General features: G+C 43.6%; 1 protein-coding gene across 1 annotated transcript in view; it reads left to right on the top strand.

Moving 5' to 3' along the window:
• KIF27 (kinesin family member 27) overlaps positions 1 to 11,827 on the top strand; it is a gene marked incomplete at both ends in the record, with an annotated part of 58,258 nt that extends 46,431 nt beyond the window's left edge. Inside the window, 4 exons of the mRNA XM_080936648.1 lie at positions 6,382 to 6,588; positions 7,737 to 7,935; positions 8,866 to 9,030; positions 11,364 to 11,827. Coding sequence (XP_080792774.1) covers positions 6,382 to 6,588; positions 7,737 to 7,935; positions 8,866 to 9,030; positions 11,364 to 11,827 — 1,035 coding nt within the window. The remainder of the gene's footprint in view (positions 1 to 6,381; positions 6,589 to 7,736; positions 7,936 to 8,865; positions 9,031 to 11,363) is intronic.
• Between the last annotated feature and the right edge of the window lie 9,673 nt (positions 11,828 to 21,500).

Here is a 21,500-nt window from a genome sequence, read left to right on the forward strand (position 1 = left end):
AGATGGCCTGCAGGACAGTCTGATCTAGGCAGTCCCTAAACTGAGCCTCCCTTCTCAAGCGGCACTGGGCTGTGTCAAACTGAGTTACGGCAGACTCCAACAGTTCGTCCCTTAGCAGCTTGACATACAAACATGCTGCTTTTAAACTTCGTCCCTGCAGTCTCACTCGGACTCTTAAAAGTCTAGTCTAAAAAATTCCAATGCTTTAAAGGTTCAAGGAAAGCCTATCAGTTCAGTTCCCAGCACCCACTTCAGGTGGCTCCCAACCACGTTTAATTCCAGCTCCAGGGAAACCTGAGTCATCTTCTGGCCTCAATGAGCACCTGCACACATGTGTCACAACTACATACAGACATATACATGCTTATTAAACTAAAATCAAAATTTTAAAACTCCAATCTTTTAACTGTGGGCTCCTACCGAATAAAAGTTACACAAAAGGAAATCGCTGGGCATATAAACAGTCAGCAATGTAAATCCAGACCCTGTAGCTCAGCCTCTGGCTCCTAGGACTCACTACCATTTTCCAGCTCCAAACAGCTGGAACAGTCCCATTTCTTCATCTCTGCCGACCACGGTACATATGTGACTTGAGGGCCTGGGCTGCTCTGCTGTACTGACCATCCCTGACAGCCATCCCACATCCCACATGGCATCTCTAATATTCTCCACCACAACTGAGCACAAGTCTTCACCAAGGGCCCCCTGTCTTTCTTCAGGGACTTTTTGTCCCTGCCACATGGCTCCAAGCCTCGTCCACTCTCCATGATTCCCACAGTCTAGCATCTTTCGTGCTTTTAAAGCCAGCACTATGTGGGAATCATGCACAGGCTTGCCAAGTTTGGCTGCCTGAGATGTAGTGCTGCCCTGGACCACAGCTTCTGTGCTGACCCTGTGCTCCTATCTCCTGGCTGCCCCAGTGCACGTTTCATTCCATCGTGTTGATCTCTTATTACCCACAGCTGACTCTCAGCCCCAGTTGATCAGCATATTCTTATTCCATCATATCTCACAATGGCTCCATCCCAAGTCTTAATAGAACCTTGGCTTCCCTCTGATCCTCACACCCCAGGCCTCCCCATCTGCATTTTTCTTGGCATCTACACCTTCCCTACAGATGTTCTGGGCCACAGTCTTCACATTCTTCTCCAGACCCCATGGTGAAGCAACACCCCACACTTCCTGGTGCCATTCCTGTTCTAGTTCTTTCTGCTGCTGTGATAAGTGTGCTGGAAGCTCAGAGGGAGAGGCACATTTCAGCTTCCAGTCACCGTCCGTCACTGAGGAAGTCAGGACAGGAACTCCATAAGAACCTGAACAGCACACACACCATGGAGGAACACTGTTTTGTTTGCTGCTGAATCTATCCCAGAACAACAGTTAGCCAGCCTATTTCAGTCACAGTCAAGACGGTGCACAGATCTGTCCACAGGTCAGTCTCATCTGGAGACCCTGCCCCCAAGGGAAACACCCTCCTCAGGTGACTCTGGCCGTATCAAGTTGACACTTTAAATCTAACTGGGACACCTGCTGTACCATGGAACATGAGAACTGGATCCACCTGCCTACCTGTGTTTGGTGCCTGTTAACCTTGTCTGCCCCTCTCACTGCTAGTTTGCTCCCTACTTTGGGTTGGCTTCTTGTTGTTGCTGCTGCTGCTGCTGCTGCTGCTGCTCATGTGGGTTGACATGCTTCATTTTTCTGTACTGGGCTTACTTCACTAACTTAATGTCCTCTGTTTCCCTCTGTATTGCTGCAGATGATGGGATAAACACCGTTGTTTGCTAAGAACTCAGTTGTCTATAGTAAGCGGTATACAGGAAAAGATTTAAGAACCTCTATTCTTTTACATTTTACTTCTATCTTTTGTATTTAAACATTCATTTATTCAAAATGTACATATAACACAGTACTTGCTTGAAAGTTTTTTTTTAATTATTTATTTTATGTATATGAGTACACTGTAGCTGTCTTTAGACACACTGGAAGAGGGCATCAGATTTCATTACAGATGGTTGTGAGCTACCATGTGGTTCCTGGGATTTGAACTCAGGACCTCTGGAAGAGCAGTCAGTGCTCTTAACCACTGAGCCATCTCTCCAGCCCTCACTTGAAAGCTTTTGTTAAGCCTTTTGTTTTACTTCTTTATTGGAAGGTCTAAATATGTGTGGTCTAAAACATTTAAAACTAATGCCTTAGGCCCTGTTCTCTAGGAAGCCTATTAGAAAAGTAGTTGCTCAGGACCCATGCAGACCTGTTATCTCAGAAATTAATGGTGGTATGCTGGATATTTGGCCACAGCCATGCATAGAATAAGAGGGACCCACAGCCATGTGCAGTGCTTTATTTTGAATTTTCACTCTTAAATTTTCATTGTGTGGAGTGTATGTGCCCATGTACATTTGCACATGCATGCATGCACATATGGCAAAGCACATGTATGGAGGTCAGTGGACAACGTGGGGCCATGTCTCCTTAGCTAGAGTTTCTATTGCTGTGAAGAGACACCATGACCAAGACAAATCTTATAAGGACAACATTTAATTGGGGCTGGCTTACAATGTCAGAGTTTCAGTCCATTATCATCATGGTGAGAAAATGACAGCATCCAGGCAGACACGGTGCTGGAGAGGTGGCTGAGAGTTCTGCATCTGCACAAGCAGCAGAAAGAGAGACAGGCACTAGGCCTGGCTTGAGCATCTGAGACCTCAAAGCCCACTTCCTGTGACTCACTTCCTCCAACAGGGCCACATCTCCTAACAGTGTCAGTCCCTCTGGCCCTCTGGGGGCCATTTTCATTCAAACAGTCATATTGCACTCCCTGGGCTCCACAGGCTTGTAGCATGATCGTAATGCAGAAATATATTCCATCCAACTTCAACAGTCCCATAGTCAATCAGTCTCAACACATTTTAAAAGTCCCAAAGTCAAAGTCTAATATGAGACATGGCAGTCTATTAGCTATAACTATTTGCAGAATCAAAATGACAGGGCAGATCACATACTTATAACATACAACGACATAGGATAGGATAGAATCACCATTCCAAAAGGGAGGGAAGGGAGAAGAGTGAGGAAGCACTAGGCTGAAGTGTACTGGGCTGGAAAACCAGCCAGGCAAATTCCAAACTGTATCCATGTCTTATGTCAAAGGGTTCTTCAGGTCTACAACTCCCCTCTGCTTTGTTGACTGTAATATACTTCTCTCTCTCGGGCTTTTTCTACTCCCTGATAGCAGCTCTGATAGCAGCTCTCCTCAGCAGGTATCCCACAGCTCTGGTATCTCCAATGTTTCAGGGTCTCCAAGGCAATCCAGGCTTCATGCAGTGGCCTTTCTGAGCTTCCATGCAGGGACACCCCTGACACACATTCAGCCTCAGTCACACAGGGAAATTCTATAACACCTTTCTTGTATCTGTGACTTTAAAATCAGAACCATGTGGCCAAAACTGCCAAGTTCTTCTGCTGCTGGGGCTGGACCATGGCATTCTTCAAATACATTTTCACCAGCTTTCTGTTTTTGATGGTCTCCTTCACTGTCTAAGCTTAGCTGGCCTGGAGCTCAGAGATCTTCCATCCTCTGTCTTCTGAGAGCTGGGCTTAAAGCTGTGTGTCACCATGCCTGAACCTAAGCTTTGCTTTAATTCCTTTCCACAAGTTGGCAGTTTAGTGGGCTGGGGTCTTGCTCTGAGGTCACCTCTCCCTTTATTCCACTTGGCATCAGGTTTGTCTTTAATCTGTTCACACTTCCTGGTGCCCCTTTTCTCCTCAAAGTGGACATTTTGTATCTTCCCGTACTCAGTTTGTTCTTTTTCATTATAGATCTGCATAAGACTGGCTACTAATAGGCACACAACATAGGCAGTTTTATTTTAGACAAATGCAGAAAGCAGCCAAAGGGCAAAATATTAAAAGAATAATTTTTAGGCCATATATTAACATTATTCTCCTCTGAAATCTCTTGAGCCAGGCCCGGTAGATCAGTAACATTCTTCAATGCACCAATGAGAATAGTCCATTAAGGCTACATTAAAGTACTCAGCTGCTTTTCTAGTCCAAAGTTCACATTCACCCAAACAGAAGCATGGTCAGCCAATCATAATACTGCAGTCCCAGGTATCAACTTCTTACTTAGGGCTTCTATTGCTGTAAAAAGACACTGTGACCATGACAACCTTTATAAGGGAAAGCATTTAATCAGGGATGGCTTACAGTTTCAGAGGTTCAGTCCAGTGTCTTCATGGCAGCACACAGGCGGACATGGTGCTAGAGGGGTAGCTGAGAATTCCTCGTCTACAAAGGCAGCAGCAGGAAGAGAGACACTGGGCCTGGCTTGAGCATCTGAGACCTCAGAGCCCTTCCTTCAGTGACACACTTCCTCCAACAAAGCCACACCCACTCCAGCAAGGATTACCTAATACACTCCCTCTGGGCCTGTGGTAGCCATTTTCATTGAGACCACCATGGGGAAGCAGTTATTTACTTCTTCCTGTCTGTGGATTCCAGGGAACAAACAGATAATTAGACTTCCCAGGAAAAGACTTTACTGAGATATCTCACCAGAGTGGGTAATCCTCTGGGTTCTGTCGTAATAATGCTTTATATTTTCTCAGTCATTTTTAACTTACATCTGAAACTACAGAAACTAAAATTATACTTGAATTGTTCTCAGACATGTCCTAAACTATTCTCAATAAACCTTTTATATTTATTTATTTTATATGAATACACTGTAGCTGTCTTCAGACACATCAGAAGAGGGCATCGGATCCCATTACAGATGATTGTGAGCCACCATGTGGTTGCTTGGAATTGAACTCAAGACCTCTGGAAGAGCAGTCAGTGCTCTTAACTACTGAGCCATCTCTCCAGTCCTTACATTTATTTTTGACAAAAATATAATGAGAGTATGAATTGCAGCGTCATATGTAGTCTGTTTCGATAACTCGGTTCTGTTTCTTGGTTCCTTCTAGTTATTCGTATAAGTTCCTTTCAGTAGTACTTAAAGTGGCTCTCCTCCTCCTCTTAAAAATGTGATCACTGAGGCTGCAAAGATGGCTTTAGTGGCTATGGACCCGAGTTCAGTTTCCAGCACTCATGTCTGGCCACTCACAACCACCTGTAACTCCAGCTCCAGGTAGTTAGTATCTCCTCTGGGTGCTGTAGGGCACTTGTACTCATGCATAAACAATACACAATCATTTTACATTTTAATACTTAATCTTTCAAAATATGATTATTGTGTTTCTCTTGGGACAATTACCATGCAATCCAAGGATAGTTAGCTACTGCACAGAAACATGACTATTGGATGTTTTTCCACACACTGTTCTTCCAGAAGACTTTATAAGATGTCTTTTTAAAGTGAGTGTGGGACTTCCTGCCAGGTGAAGTTATTTCCTGTTTCTCAAACTGGAGAAAAGAAGGTGTGGAAGTCTAACAACTCTTAGAAGTGGTGGAAAAATAACAGACATATGGAAATAGTTTTGAATTTTTCGTCAACTCGTTCAATAAACACCATGAGGTGTTTGTCAGTGGGAATGTGAGTACGGGCAAGGCCGTTCCTGCAGACACTTGTTCTACACAGGCATAGGAACACAGACCTCTTGTCTTCAGATAGTGTAACTTCAGACAGCTCAGAGAACTATTTGGTTTTCTGACACAAACAGCATATTAGCTGTTGTTATATTACTACCATTAAAATAACATTTCATAGAAATCTCTTTTTTGAAGGGGGTTAAAATGGTTTCAGTATGGAGCCCCTGAACTCATGATTCTCCTGCCTTCTCCTTCCAAATACTGAAACTGTGGGTGCCTGCCTCTGTGTCTGGCTCATTATAGAACTCTTAAGAAATGTTGTGGCTCCCTGAGCCCTGGCTGCTTCTGTTCTACAGACTGTCCTCTCACTAGTTCTTAGTCGGCTCCAAGTGTCCCTCCTTCTGTCCCAGCCCTGTGATGTTTTGTTAGGTCTCTGGGGGTGCCGCAGCTTTACAGGCCTCATCAAAAAGACTCTCATTGTAAATGCACTTTAGGAGCATTGAGGGAGACAGTGGTATTGCAGCTTCTGTGAGCTGAGGCTCTTCAGGCATCTCCATTGGATCAGGTAATCAGGGTTTGCTGCAGAGCCTTGGAACATCATGGAAATCACCTAGCCTTTGCATCTTCTATTTCGATATGTAGTATTACTATAAAAACTCGATGATCGTGTGTCATGTATACACTAACACATAATACATCATATAGTTTAACCAAATCTCAAATACTGTGTCCTTTACATTTAGTGAGAGTTTAAGAGTGTCATACCATGGTAAGATCTGATATAAGCGAATGACAATGTGCAGGTGCCCTTTCTTTACGATGACTTCTTTCTGTGCTCTCTAGGAAGAACATCTTCTCTTCCAACTTGAAGAAGGAATAGAAGCTCTGGAAGCTGCGATCGAATTCAAGAATGAAAGCATCCAAAGTCGCCAAAACTCACTCAAATCATCAGTCCAGAACCTCTCTCAAAGTGAAGCAAATGTTCTGGAAAAGCTAGTTTGCCTGAATATTGCTGAGATTAGAGCTATTCTTTTCAAATATTTCAACAAGGTGTGTTTCTAAAGAATGCCACTTTTTTAAAAAAAAATGGTCAAGATGCCTTATTTATATTGAACTTTAAAGAAAGTGAAATTCTCAAAGATTTAGTGGTTAACTAAATGTAAGCACAGTTTCCCTTCGTGGACCTGAGTGTTACCAGAAAGTCTGTGAATTACTCAAAGTAAACCTTAACTTTGAGGTGGTTAAAACTGAAGGTCCCCTTGTAGGAGGTCTAGATGGTTTAACTGGTAGCCTTCCTTTTCATTGCTTGATTCTAATGTAAATACAGAATCGTCTACATAGTGAGTTGCAGAGCAGCTGTGAGACCCATCTCAAAAAAAAAAAAAAAGAATGAAAATACTAAGCAGTCTCTTGAGGCTTGAGTAGTCGGTAGTCAGCAGCTATTGCTGATAGACTGATTCGTAGTGGGCATATGGCTGAGTCTCTGATGGCATCCTGAGGGGTCACAGCCAAGGGATGTAGCTAAGGCCACGTGAGTATTATTCTAATGGGAGTCATTTCAGAGTCCTGTCAGGCTCTACAGCACAGATCCTGCTCTATGGCGCTCTGCCTTCCTCCCAACGCAGCAGACCTCGACACACAGACGCAATGGCCCGGGACAGAATGTCAGCATTTAAGGTTAAAATATCCTTTCACTTAAGACAGGGTAATATGTAGATGTTGTAAGAATGTAAACATCCCTCTATAGCCGTGTGGACTAGAGAAACAGTTACAGAATTATAGCCAGCCACAGTGGCATGGGTCTCCAGTTCCAAGCACTTGGGAGGCAAGTTCAAGGCCAGTCAGGGATATATAGTAAAACCATGTCTCCAAAAGAAAAGGAGCTAAGAAATCTTATCTGAACTGCAGAAATCTTATCTAAGATGCTTTGGAAGGGTGACTATTAGTTCAATACTGTATTGAAAATGAAAGTTTTACTGACTCAGAATTTTGACAAATTCAAGAGGTTGTTGGCTGTTTTATAGTTATATTTTAAAGCATTTTCCTAGGCATCTATCCAACACCGTTTAGAAAGCACTTAAGATATTATTGAGGTTAAGTAGCTTTACCTTTATGTATCCTAAGAAAACTGGGTAATCTATTGTGCTAGGTATGTAAGATACACTTAAAAACTCAAAAGACCAAACTGCCTTTGATAGGTGATTAATTTGCGAGAAGCTGAACGCAAGCAACAGTTGCAGAATAGAGAGATGAAAATGAAGGTTCTGGAACAGGATAACATGGTCCACGAGTTGGAAGCTGCACTGGAGCAGCTGAGACTGCAGTGTGACCGCAGACTGACCCTGCAGCAGAAGGAGCATGAACAGAAGATGCAGCTGCTGTTGCACCATTTCAAAGGTAGCCCCTCCCCCACGGTTACTGAAGGGGTGGGGACGGGAAATGCTGAGGGAGGAGCCGGGAGCCGGCCACAGTGTTCATATGGTCACTACGCACAGATAACTCTTGACCTTCCCACATGGCTGCCAGGCTTCCTGTCATTTTGATGTAAGGTGACTCATATTTGAAGGGCCATCCCTGTGCTTGCTCCCAGACACCCAAGAACTCCTGAACTCCTGTTGGTTTGTTATTGGTCTGGCTTTTATGTGGAAATGTAAGACAACTGCTGGCATTTTCATGTACAGATGAAACGATAGGTTCTGTTGTCACGTTTTTAGTTGGTTATAAAATTTTATACACTATAGGTCCGTAGCGTTGTTAGCGATCATCAGAAACCCAGTGGATTCTGGTGTGGAAAGAGAGCTGCCACCATAGTCTTCTCACGTTACCTGACGTGGCTGGTGCCCAGAGACAGCCCAGTCACTGCGGCTGAGTCTGCTTCACTTCGGTGTAGCCACTCAGCCTTGATGCTCAGGAGCACAGAGCTGACATCACCGACCTAAAGGGATGTAAAAGAAGCAACCTGAAGAAGCAAAATTGGAAAATATAACGTTGGGTGTGGAGGAAAGGACAATAAGTTACTTTTACAAAGTTAACCAGCAACTGCTTTGGCTCATGAAGAGAATTTCCTTTGGTAGGATCCCACATGCCATTGCATCTGACATATCCTGTTCTCTCTGTACTTGTGCTTAAAGGCTCTGTATAAGTGAAAATCAAGCAGCTATTGTGAGCTTTTGAAGATGGCTAGGCTTCCGTGTTGTCAGCCGGCAGAGTGCTCACAGAACGGGCAAGTTGTGTCACATACTTGTGACCTCTAAGATGAGTCTGGAGTATGCTAATTTTGAATAATTCATTTAAAGTCAAAGTTAAATGTGAATGTTTGCTTTGTAGACCAAGATGGAGAAGGCATTATAGAAACTTTAAAAAAATATGAAGATAAAATTCAGAAGCTGGAAAAGGATCTTTACTTCTATAAGAAAACCAGCAGAGATCTAAAGAAGAGATTGAAAGACCCCGCCCAAGGAGCAGCGCAGTGGCAGCACACACTGACTGAGCGTAAGGCCTCCCGTGACCCTAATGCCTGCTGGTTGTAGTGGAGCACTTGCAAATGACAAGGCTGTTCAGGGTGAGGTAGAGACAGCATTATATAAAACAGACCCATGGGAAGTGCTCGGAAGACAAACGGGGGGGTGGGGGGTGAAGAGAATGTTCATGGGTTTCTTTCTGAGGTGGGCTTTCCTCTGTGTGGCCCTGGCTGTCCTAGAACCTGCTCTATAGCCCAGGCTGACCTTGAACTCAGAGCCTGCCTCTGCCTCCTGAGGGCTGAGAGCAAAGGCGCACCTCCCCATAGTTGTTTGTTTTCTCATGGGCAAAGCTTTACTTATCACAGAACACATTCAGGTCACACTTGAAAATGAAAGTATGGCTAAAGTATTGTTTCAAAAGAACTATTAAAGCCAAATAAGTATTCAAACAATACCTTGGGGGCAGTGTAAAGGCCAGGCTTAACTCTGTGCAGCATTGACTGCTGTTCCAGAGGTCAAGAGTTTGATTCCCAACAACCACATAGTGACTTACAACTGTCTGTAACTCTAGTTGCAGAGAATCTGATGCCTTCTTCTGACTTCCACCAGCATCAGGTGCACATGTGGTGTACAGACATACATGCAAGCAAAATCACCCATACACATAAAAATAAAACAATGGAAACAAAACAAATTTTAAGGGGTTGGAGAGATGGCTCAGAAGTTAAGAGCACTGATTGCTCTTCCAATGGTCCCGAGTTCAGTTTCCAGCAACCACATGGTGGCTCACAACCATCTGTAATGGGATCAGATGCCCTCTTCTGGCATCTGTAAATATAATAAATTAAATAAATCTTTAAAAAATTATATAACTAGAGAAGAGTATGTAGACACGCATATTCTAGTTTATAACCCAGGCTTTTAAAGCAACTGAGTTTAATCTCTGGTGAAGGCAGCCAGGCCTCTTACTCTCAGCAACCACCTGTCAGACAGAGACCGACTCAGGGCTGAGGCTTGGATGAGCCCAAGTAGACTCTTTCCATTGCTATTCATTGTGTGCATTTATGTAGGGGGAGGGGTGAGAGGACATGGCATGCAGCGGTCAGTTCTGTCCTTCCATGGTGTAGGTCACTTTAAAGCCAGGCTCCAGCTTTGTACAGGCTTCTGAGCTGCCACTGAACCTGCTTAGACTCTGTCTTCACAGGGCTAAACTGAAAGTGTACTGAGCACTTGACGGCTCATGCAAAGTTGGCAATTATTTTATCACTACTAACTAAGATGGCTTTCCCTTAAGCAAGGTTTTGATAGTAGATCTGTCATAGTTGAAGACCTCTGAGGTTTAAACTTTATTCACTCTCGTCATTCACTGCAGAGGCTGTACTCACTAAGACTGTGTTGTGGCTTCCCCTGAGTGTAGAGGTTGTGGCACATAGCACAGAATACAGTGGGTGACAGACTATTGCTGTCACACTAGGGCAGAAGCCAAGACCAGACTTTGATCTGTGTCTGTGATGAACCCTGCTGGAGGGAGGACAGAGCTGGTGTGGTCCAGAGCTGCCTTTACCTGGCCAGGACTTGAAATTAACCAGTAACAAGCCAAGCAGAGGACAAGTATAAGACAGATATCCACATCAGAGGGCTAGAGAGGCAGCTTACTGGTTCAGAGCCCACACTGCTCTGTCTGTAAGTCCAGCTATGGGGAGTCTGACCCTCTCCTTGCCCCTCAGACACTGCTCACACATGATACCCAGACATAAATGCAGGTAATATACATAAAAATAAATAATTCTTCAGGCTAGAGAAGTGGCTTAGCATTAAAAGCAGTAACCACTCCTTCAGAGAACCTAGGCTTGGTTCCCAGCCCCCACATGGAGGCTGTGGCTCTAGTGCAAAGGATAGGACACGCTTGCTCTCCAGACACCACACGTCTGCATTAGGACACACATGGAGTCTGTGACACGCTTGCTCTCCAGACACCACACGTCTGCATTAGGACACACATGCATGCAGGCAAACACCCACATGCATAAAGTAAAATACTGAGTTGCATTAAACTTAAAGTGATGATTAGTTCTTTAAAAAGATTTCAGAGACACAAAAAGTGCCCATAGGTTTATAGAGAGTACCAAAATTACTAGATGAATTTTCAACTTTAATGGGTTTAAAAAAATCTGATATTCACGTTGCAAGATGTTTATAAGTAAATCAAGCCTGCCTCCGTGTCACATATCTGCCTGAGGAAATTATTAAGCAGGAGTTTGCAAGTTCCAGGTGTTTAGTGGCAATGATGTAGGTTGTAGGACGGCAAAAATACCTGGTTTTCAGAAGATGGTGTTTGCTTGTTTTGTGTCGGTTTCTCTTTAGATCATGATGCTGGAGATGGAGTTCTGAATCCAGAAGAGGCAGCTGTGCTTTCTGAAGAATTAAAATGGGCGTCTAGAACTGAAAATACAAAATTGAATGGGAGAGAACGAGAAGTAAACAATTCTTCAAGCAGCTTAAAAACCGAACTGCTGACCCAGCAGATTCTGGAAGATGGCCCAGACTCACTTCCAGTGTGTGGCTCGTTAGCACCATCCAGTGGCCAACTCCAGAGCAATGTGGAGAAAACAGAGGCCCAGCCCTCCATACAGTCTCAGAGTCCACTATCATCCCAGTTTCAGCCTGTGAGAAGTATAGGACAGCTTCAGGGGGTCAAGCCTGTCAAACTGTGTCGCAAAGAATTACGTCAGATTTCTGCAGTGGAACTGTCATTACGGCGATCCAGTCTTGGAACTGGGGTCCGCTCAGTGACTGCTGATTCCCTTGAAGAACCTGAGGAAAGCTAGTAACTTTAAGGCACAGGCATCGAACAATAAAACTTTTAATTTAGTAAATATGTGGAAAGATTCCTTTTCTGACTTACAGAATTAAAGCTCAGGGTAGCCTCTTTCCTGGGACACAGGAACTGACACCACTCCTGTGTACTACAGTGTATTGGGGGGTTTTATTATTTCATAACTGCATTTTTGAGTGCTGGGTACACTGAACTATTTCTACTTATAAGTACATGTAAGTTCCTTTCCTGATATATATTTTATTTTCATGTACATTTAAAGAACAAAATTAAGACTAAAACACCCTTTGGATGTATAGTATTCTATAATATAAAGACATTATAGAAGTACATTATATCACATAGTATTTGAATGTTAAAATGCAAGTGTGTTGCTATTTTTGTGCTCCTGATGATCCCCAATTGTGCCAGAGTTACCTCCCTAATGAAAATGTTTGTGTAATCAAGCTTGTGGGCTGGGGTGCATTACAACTGTTAGAACTTAGACAGCATGTCAGCCCTAACTCTAACATGCTATCTTTCATTTTTATAGATATAGATTTTTATAGAATGAAAATTGTTATCTTTATCCTGCCCTATGAATTCTACATTACCTCAGACAGTGCCAGAATTGAGAGAAATGTCTGCAGCTTCGTGGACAGGGAAACTGATCACAGGGTAACACAAGTCACTTATCGTTCCAAGGAAAGACACTGAGTGTGAGCTGTGTGCCGTGTGGAGTGTGAGGGGATCGAATTGTCTAATAACACACACATATATACACACATATACATATACACACATAAACACATACACATGTACACACATATATACGCATATATACATATACACACATAAACACATACACATATACACACATATATACATACACAAACACATATACACACAGACACACATATGTCTCATGGCAAAACACCAGTGCCTTCAGCCAAACTTAACAACTTCAGGTTTCCAGCCTTGCAGGCTCAAGGGCATTGGTACAAACATGTATATGAAATCTTGCTAAAATTTCTCTTTAAGGTTTTCTTGTTCAATTAAATGAGCAATTAGTTCTTTCCTACAAATATTTGTCTATGACAGACATCTCATTTTAATGCCATGAGGCCGCTTTGTTTCTTTTCCATACTTTCTCATGGACACCAAAGCTGGGTCTTAGACTAACTCGAGCCAGTGGCAGAACCACTGTACAGATGCTTATTCAGCTCCCACTGAATTCTCTCAATACCAACTTCCTCACTGCATCCACTGTTTAAGGTGTGCCTATGTCTACATGTATGCCCATACACATATAGTGTGTGTGTATGAGTGTGTGTGTGTGTGTGTGTGTGTGTGTGTGTGTCTGTCTGTCTGTCTGTCTCATGGCAAAATGCCAGTGCCTTCAACAAAACCTAACAGTTATATATTCAGTGACTGTGGTGGCACACGCCTTTAATCACAGCACTCTGAAGGCAGAGGCAGGTGGATCTCTGTTCTCCTGATTTACATAGCATGTTCGAGGACAACCAGGACTATATAAAGAGACCCTGTCTTTAAAAAAACTATTATGTATTACTAAATAGCTTTTTTATTAATGAAGGATATAAATTTAAAATTAAATAGCATGCTGTGCCTTAAGTAATTTATACAAGAATGTGTTTTGATACTAGAATCCTTCTTACACAAGAACTTAAAACATTTATTTATGGAAATAAAAACATTTTTCACTAACAAAGCAATAGAAGTTACATAAAATTATAACAATTTCATCAGATGATACAAATGTGAACAGATTGACAGGTAACAAGAGTATGCTTTACTGGTTTTTATTAAACATTTCATTTGTATTTTGTATATGCTTTGATAAATTTCATTCCCATACTCAAAGATATATAAACAGTATCCCAAACACTGTAATCTAGCTGTAAGCAATTCATTCTAGTTAGGTCAGTATGCCTATAATCAAAATATAAGGCACCTCTTCCCCAATGCCAGTACAGTTAGATTTTGTCATGTATTACCCGTGGGGTGGTGTTGGTATGTGCATGTATGTGCTTGCTCATGAATATTCATTATGCATGTCATAGGGAAGTCAGAGTCACTTTACTACTTCCCACATAATGTTTTAGAAGGGGTTTCCCACTGAACCTCATCACTATTTAGACTAGGCTGGCCAGCTAGCAAGACCCCCAAGATGCACCTGTCTCTTTGCCCCTCATGCTGGGGTTACAGCCAAATACCACCACACCTGGCGTTTTTGTGGGTGCCAAGGATCTGTCTGAACTCACATCCTTATGTTTAAGCAGCAAGTACTTTACCCACTGAGCCATCTCCTCAGCCTGGTGTTACCACTATATAAGATGGAGGGGTTTTGTTGTTGTTGTTTTCAAGACAGGGTTTCCCTGTGTAGCACTGGCTGTCCTGGAACTTGCCCTGTGGACCAGGTTGGCCTCGAAATCATTAGACACCTGCCTCTGCCTCCCAAGTGCTGGAATTAAAGGTGTGGGCTACCGCATGGCTTATATAAAATGGATATTCTGCTGTTCATTTTCCATTTTCCACATGCAACAGAGTATCTGAAGGGAAAATGTTCTGCCTCCTTAAAGTGTTTGTTTCTTTCGTGACCCTGGAGTGTTATTTGGGAACCATGGGTAATGGTGACTCTTACCAGGTGCTTTTGCGCCCTGACCCCTGGTGCTGGGGTCAGCCCAGGGCTGTGGGGACACTCCATAGCTCCTACATGCTCTGCCTCTGAGCTTCACTCACCTGCATTTTGTGCGACTTCAGTTTGATTTCTCCTCTGATGTCATGTTTTGGGCACTTCAATCTTTCATATCCTTGTGAGTTCAGAGTGCAGAGTCAGCAGAAATCATTATGATTGTAACGACTTGGACTTTATTCCCATTCACTGTTGCCTTGTTTATATTAACCCACAGCAATAAACGTATTAAAGGAACGTATTTAAGAACAGGTGCCTTACATGACCAGTTATAATGGAATCAAATCACTATCGAGGGTAGTTCTGTGCTCCACACAGGCTCTCACACATGACCTGTGAAGAACAGGGAGAGTCACCCATAGCCACAATTAGCTCAGCTTCTTTGGAAACTTTAAAATGTTTACTGACTGTATTTTACATTTAAAACTGCAGCAAGCTGTAGGCTGTCTTAATTTTCATAGCATTTTCAAAAAATGTCCATGTGAGAGAGACAGGCCCGCTGCAGTAACTGTCTCCAGCACAATGAGCATGCTCTGGTTGCAGCCTCGGGGCTGGGTGGTAGCTTACCAGGGAGGGTGGCGGCACCTCTACCCTGACAGCTTGATCCCTGCAGTTGCTGCTGCTGCTGACTTCTCACGGGACTGTTTGTAAGTTCTCTACAGAGATGCGCACCTTACCTGCACGGGGTCCCTGCTCTTTTCTGTCTGAGGATGAGCTGCCCACAGGCACCAAACACTGGAAGTGGTGTTTGATGGTTACGGTGTCCTTTGACTCGAACCCAGAAGGAGAATGAGAACGAGAGAAGTTATACAAAGGAACCTCAGAAAACCCTAATGTTGCAGTGTGCGTTTTAAAGGATGTTGCAGTGTGTGTTTTAAATGGTGTTACAGTGTGCGTTTCAAGTGTTTCCAGGAGTTCTCATTTGCTTCCCGACCACTGCCCCAGACACTTTTATTAGTTTAAAAGAATTGCACAGGGCAGGCAAGCTGTATTTGTCTCTTTTAATATAATTTAGTATTTGTTATGGGAAGGTCTGTGTACCAGGGCCCCGAGACCTTAGTGTGACTGACACCATGACTGAAATACCACGTAGGCTGTAAAACTCGACATGGAAACAGCACCACCCACCAAAACAAAAACACAGGCCTAATCCATCAGAGTCTACGGTTCTAGGAAGGTCCTTAAATGGACTAACCAGGCTTTTTGATTTCTGTAATTCTGCTTCTAGCTAACTCTGCTTGTTAACTGAAGTATGTCAACCCAAGACATGGTTTTTTGTGTGTTCAAGTTTACTCTGAGAAAGATTCAGGTATACATGGGGATTCCCAAACACAGTGTTTTTGTGTCACTGTGTTTGGGAATCCCCATGTATACTGGCCAGCTTAATAAGGACTTTCTCTTGGCTTAAACCCATGTCTGAACAGTCTCTGGTAGACAGCAATCATTAGGCACGGAATCACATTTATTTGGAGTGATAGCAATGCAATCTTTGAACCCAAAGATACTAAGTTAGACTTGAGTGTTACGTTCTGCTGGCTAATTCTAACAGAGATCTCTGCTCATGGCTCTGTTGCTTTAAGAGACATACCTGTTTTACAGCCCTCAACCCAATGTATAAGATCCTTTTTGTTCAAGAAATAAAGCCACTCAGAAAAGTACAAAGTTTAAAACCTTTTTTAAAATGGTTGTCATTAAAGTAGGAAAACAGAATTCACTTTAAAATTACTCTTGTTTTATACTTTCAAGCTTACTACAGTATATACAAAACAAAGTATGATTTTTCAAATCAAGATAGGTAAATACTGTTCATTTGATTTTATTTAAGCTATTATTTACAGTCTGGGGATGAAGCCCAAGGCCTTGTGTGCGCTACACAAGCACCCAGCATTGGCCTAAAGTGTCCTTTTCCCCCCAATGTTCATTTTCATATGCGTGCATAAAAGGGAGTATGCACACATTATATGTGCCCAAAGAGGTCAGAAGGAGCTGCTGTCGCACGCAGGCCGTCATAAGCTGCCCCATAGGGATGTTGGGAACTGAACTCTGGTTCCCTGAAAAAGTCGAAAGCGTTGGTAACAGCTGAACCATCTCTGCAGCCATACAAGTGCCTGTGCATTCTTCCTCCACTCCCCACCGCCCCTTGCCTCTCTATCCTCCTTCACCATCTTTTCCCTCCGTCCTCCTGGCAAGGTTCTCATATTCTTGGGTCTGCTCTCTGGGCTCTCCCGAGGGATGGGACTGTGGGTGGTAGCCACTGCACTCTCCAAAGCAGCACAGTATATGTTGTTTTAGAAGAATTATCACCTGATCCCATGTCCCCGATTCTCAGCAGCAAACTAGAGGCATGTGGTGCTCTACCCTTCACTTTCCACTGGGACCCAGGTGACAGCTGAGAAGACAGGAATGGAGGGATAGCTCAGAAAGGTTTACTTGGCAGTGTTTCATAACCACCCCCTCTTTTTAAACATATTTGGAGAGGATTTATTTCTCTGACTAAAGGACCAAACCTTAACACCAGCATCCAGGCCTCTCCAAGTCTACATTAGACTCCTACGGGAGACACCCACGGAACCCTCCTACAGAACACTCAGTGAGCACTGATCTTACCATTCGAAAATACACCGCCCTTTAATCCCAGCACTTGGGAGGCAGAGGGAAGCAGAGCTCAGAATATGAGGCCAGCCTGGTCTACAGAGAGGGTTATAGGACAACCAGAGAAACCCTGTCTCGGAAAAAAACAAAAGAAAAAAGAAAAGAATATAGCCCAGTTTTTATACTGGTTTCTTTTCCAGTGGTTACTGTTTACTAGAGATTATATAAAGGCCCCCCTTAAGACAGAGTGAGCGAAACTGATAGCCAAAGCCGACAGCAGTAGAAACAGTACTATCAAAAGGGGTTAAGACCCAAGTGATTCTACAGTGAAGAACCAGAAAGGGTCAATAAAGCAAATGATTGTAGACAAATTGATGATTCAGCTCTACTAAGCCGTATGATCTCAATTACTTTGCTTAATTTCATCCTCATTAAAGTATCCATGTAGAGAAAAGATTTTCATTCTCGATTATAAACCAGTAGCCATTTGTCTGCCTTGAGAGACCAGCTTGTCCTGACTGAGGGCTTAGCAGAATTGTTACTTTTTAGCTTACCTGTGCTCTCTGGTCCGGAAGAATAGGAAATCAGAGCACTCTGAAGCCCAGGCCAATCCGGAGGTGAGTTCCTCTCATCTCAAGACTGGCAGTGTCTGAGCTACTTCTAGGCCTTGGCCTAAGTGCATTTCCTCTCACTGGACAGGGCATGTTCTCAGATCTGGGTGTCAGCTGTCATAAATATAGGATATCAATGGTGTTTTCCAAAATACCAGTAAGCCTTCTTCAAAATAAGCTATCATTCTTTTGTCTTTAAAAAATGAAGTATTTCAAATGCAACATTTTAATCTGCTTTAAAGAGGAGGAAATGGCCATTTTAGATTATATGTAGCAGTCTGTTGTTTTCCTAGAGAAACAGACAAACCCAAGTGCACTGTGTGTTTAGAATGAGATTTAGGTTCCCAACTTTGGCTGTTGAGGTGGAATGACTTCCAGCATACATGTAAGTAAAGCATTTTATAAATGAATTGCTCTCCAGTTCATAGATCTTACCAACAGAGGCTACCATATTGTCCACATTGTCATGTGACTTCCGTCAGGAAAGTAAAATGTGCTAAACTTTCCTCAGCAGGCATACATCATACTCTGTTGCTAACCGAGTTAGAAGTGAAAAAAAAAATCACATTTGTACTGGGAGTGGGACCAGTATTTCGGGCCATGTGTTAGCTCTCCCTTTAGCAACGGTTACTTCAGAAGGACTGAAGCACAGCTGGGATAATGACATCCCCTGACACTGAAGAGGCTGCTTCACTTGGTGGCTCACGTCACAGACAAGCACTCAGGATGCCAGCACACAGCCTTCATTTGGCATGTCCCGATCTATACCCAGATACACAAGTAATCAGATCAAATTTGATGTTACCATGGTAGCTGTCCGTTGTGGGTTTTCAGAGGGAGCTCCTTCCTGTGAGTCTAGGTGTATCTAGTGATGTTACTACTTCCCTTCTATGCCAGACCCATGACCTGAGCAAGCAAACCATCAGGAGGTGACCCCAGGCTAGTAGAACCTCCAGTCTGAAGAGTTCTGTGGGATTGTGAAGCAATAAGGAAGGAGAAAGACTTCCTGAGTGAGGTCTGGGAACACAGCTCCGTGTCTGAGCGATTGCCCAAGTTAAATTCCCAGTATCTTAAAGTAGAAAATGTAGCGTCTCCCATGAGCAAGGAAGCTAATAGTAAAGTTCTGACAGATTTTGGCTGGCCAAGGTATGCCAAACCTGGACTCCTCAGTCCCAGCCACAGTGACCTGCTTAAGTTTTAGGGTTTTGTTGTTACTGTTTGAAAGACATGGTGTCACCATGTCTTGGAACTCACTATGTAGACCAGGCTGGCTTTGAACTCCCAGAGATTGACCTGCCTCTGGCTCCTGCATGTTGGAATTAAAGGGGTAGGCTACCACGCCTGGCCTCTGCTTAAATGCTTTTTGTTTCTTTTAAGCATGTTACCTATTGTCCTCTTTCCCTCAATACACACACAAGTGGACAGTTGAGTGAGCTGTCACAAAATACAGAACATGCAGGCCACTCAGGTCGAGAGACAACCTGAGCAGCTCACCTAACTCCCCTGCTCCTCAGACTGCCACCTCCCTTAGTGGAGTATTCTAGAAGAGAGATAGTTGTCTTTGTTGAGGTTTCTGCTTTTCCTTTTAAGTGGACTATATTTTAAGAAGAGCATTCAGTTTATAACAAAATGGAGCCGACAGTAGAGGTGTCACATACTTACCCAACTGCACACATGTGGCTGTCTCAGCAGTGTCAAATAAGAGCATTGAATTTGTCATAACTGACACATTACTCCGTTCGGCTGCTAAGCTCTGATTGTGTGACCCAGGCTAGCCTTGACTTTGCTGTCATCAGCCTCCTGAGTGCTCAGGTTACAGTTGTGAACCACCATGCTCAGCTCACAGAGATCTTCCTTACCCAGCGTTCATGGTTTATATGAGGGTCTCCTGTCTGTTGTGCATTCTAAGGGTCTAGACAACTGTGAACCACAGTGTCGTGGATAACAGCCTTTCTACCCTAAATAAAAATCCGGCGCTGTGTCTAGTCAACCCTCAGCCTGTGCTAACTCCTGTCAGCCACTTGTCTTACGGCTGTTTCCAAAGCTATCTATCTCCCTGCCCCAGAATGCCATGCAGCTAAAATGACCATGTACAACGTACATTACATCCTCAAGGGACTGTCTTTTTCCATTATATAAAGATTACATAAACATTGCCTATAGTACTTCACACACCGAAGTTAGCTGTACCGTCCTGATAACCACAGGACACCTCCCCCCCCCCCACTCCACTGTGTAATAGGTCAGCTCTCTGCAGTGGAGGACTCCTTCAGTCACACCTCAGGCTCCTCAGCGGGGCACCTACAGTTAGTTCTGCTCTCTGCACTCCCACAATCCCTTCTGCCTCAGCTTCACCAGCTAACAGATAAAACTGCTACCCCTCAACAGACAATTTGCTAAAACCATGTTTTCCTTGGCATTCACAACCCCTTTCTTAACTTGCCTGGGTGTTCTCTGTAACTACCACCATGCCATCTGTGTGTCCAACCAGAGTTTGGAAGTGTCACTCTCATGGTTCAAGGACACCATTGCCACCACATGCTAGAGATGCTACCTGCCAGCATCAGGATGGACCAATTGGTCTCTAGTCCTGGCATGGTCTTCTTCCTGGAGACACCCCCTACCCAGGCTGAGGAAATTAATTCCCTTCTCCTTAGCTTGTATTTCTCCAACCTTCATGTTTTTATGTTTCTGGATTTGTGCCCTGATTTGCATGGGGTACTCCTCTCTGGTAATTTCCTGGATTAAGCAGAAGGGAATCAGAATATTTAACATTTTCACTGGAAAGTTGGCTCAGCTGTTAAGAGCAATTGCTTGTACTGGTTGGTTTTCATCAGCCTGAATAGTCATTCACGCTCCAGTAAGATCAGGCCGTGGGCAAGCCTGTCGGGCATTTTCTTATTAGTGATTGATGGGAGAGGACCCACCCCATTGTTGGTGGGGACACTCCTGGGTTGGTAGTTCTGGGTTCTATAAGAAAGCAGGCTGAGCAATCTATGGGGAGCAATCCAGTAAGCAGCACCCCTCCCTGACCTCCGCAGAAGCTCCTGCCTCCAGGTTCCTGCCCTGGATGAGTTCCTGTCCTGATTTCCTTGCATGATAAACAGTGACATGGAAGTATAAGCCAAATAAACCCTTTCCTCTCCAAGTTGCTTTTGGTCATGATTTAATCACAGCAACAGTAACCCTAACTAGGACACAGCTCTTCCAGAAGACCAGGGTTCAAGTCCTGGTACCCACATGGCAGCTCATAACCATCTCTAACTCCAGTTCCAGGGATCAAATACACTGTTCTGGATTCTGAGGGTACTGCATGTGAGGATGCATCCAAAAACCCATCCACATAAAATGATAAAATAAAAAATAGTTTTAGTTTAAAAATAAAACTGACATCTTGATGCTGAAGAGATGGCTCAGTGGTGAAGAACACTGGCTGCTCTTTCAGAGGACCCAGGTTTAATTCCCAGCACCCACATGGCAGCTCACAACTTCCTGTGACTCCAGTCCCGGGGATCTGATGCCTTCACACACACACACACACACACACACACACACACACACACACACACACACACACATGCAGGCACTTGAAATAAAGATAAAAAACTAAAATTTAAAAACCTGGCATCCTGTTATGCCTATGCTCTGGTCTATACTCCTCCCCCATCTTATTCTTTTTATTTATAGGCTGGTCTTCCATGCAAGGGGCCTCTTCAGATACCAGGCATAACCTCAAGAATTCACCTAGAGCATAGGTGATAAAAATC

This window comes from Micromys minutus (assembly GCF_963924665.1).
Source record: "Micromys minutus genome assembly, chromosome: 1".
Classification (NCBI taxonomy): Eukaryota; Metazoa; Chordata; class Mammalia; order Rodentia; family Muridae; genus Micromys; species Micromys minutus.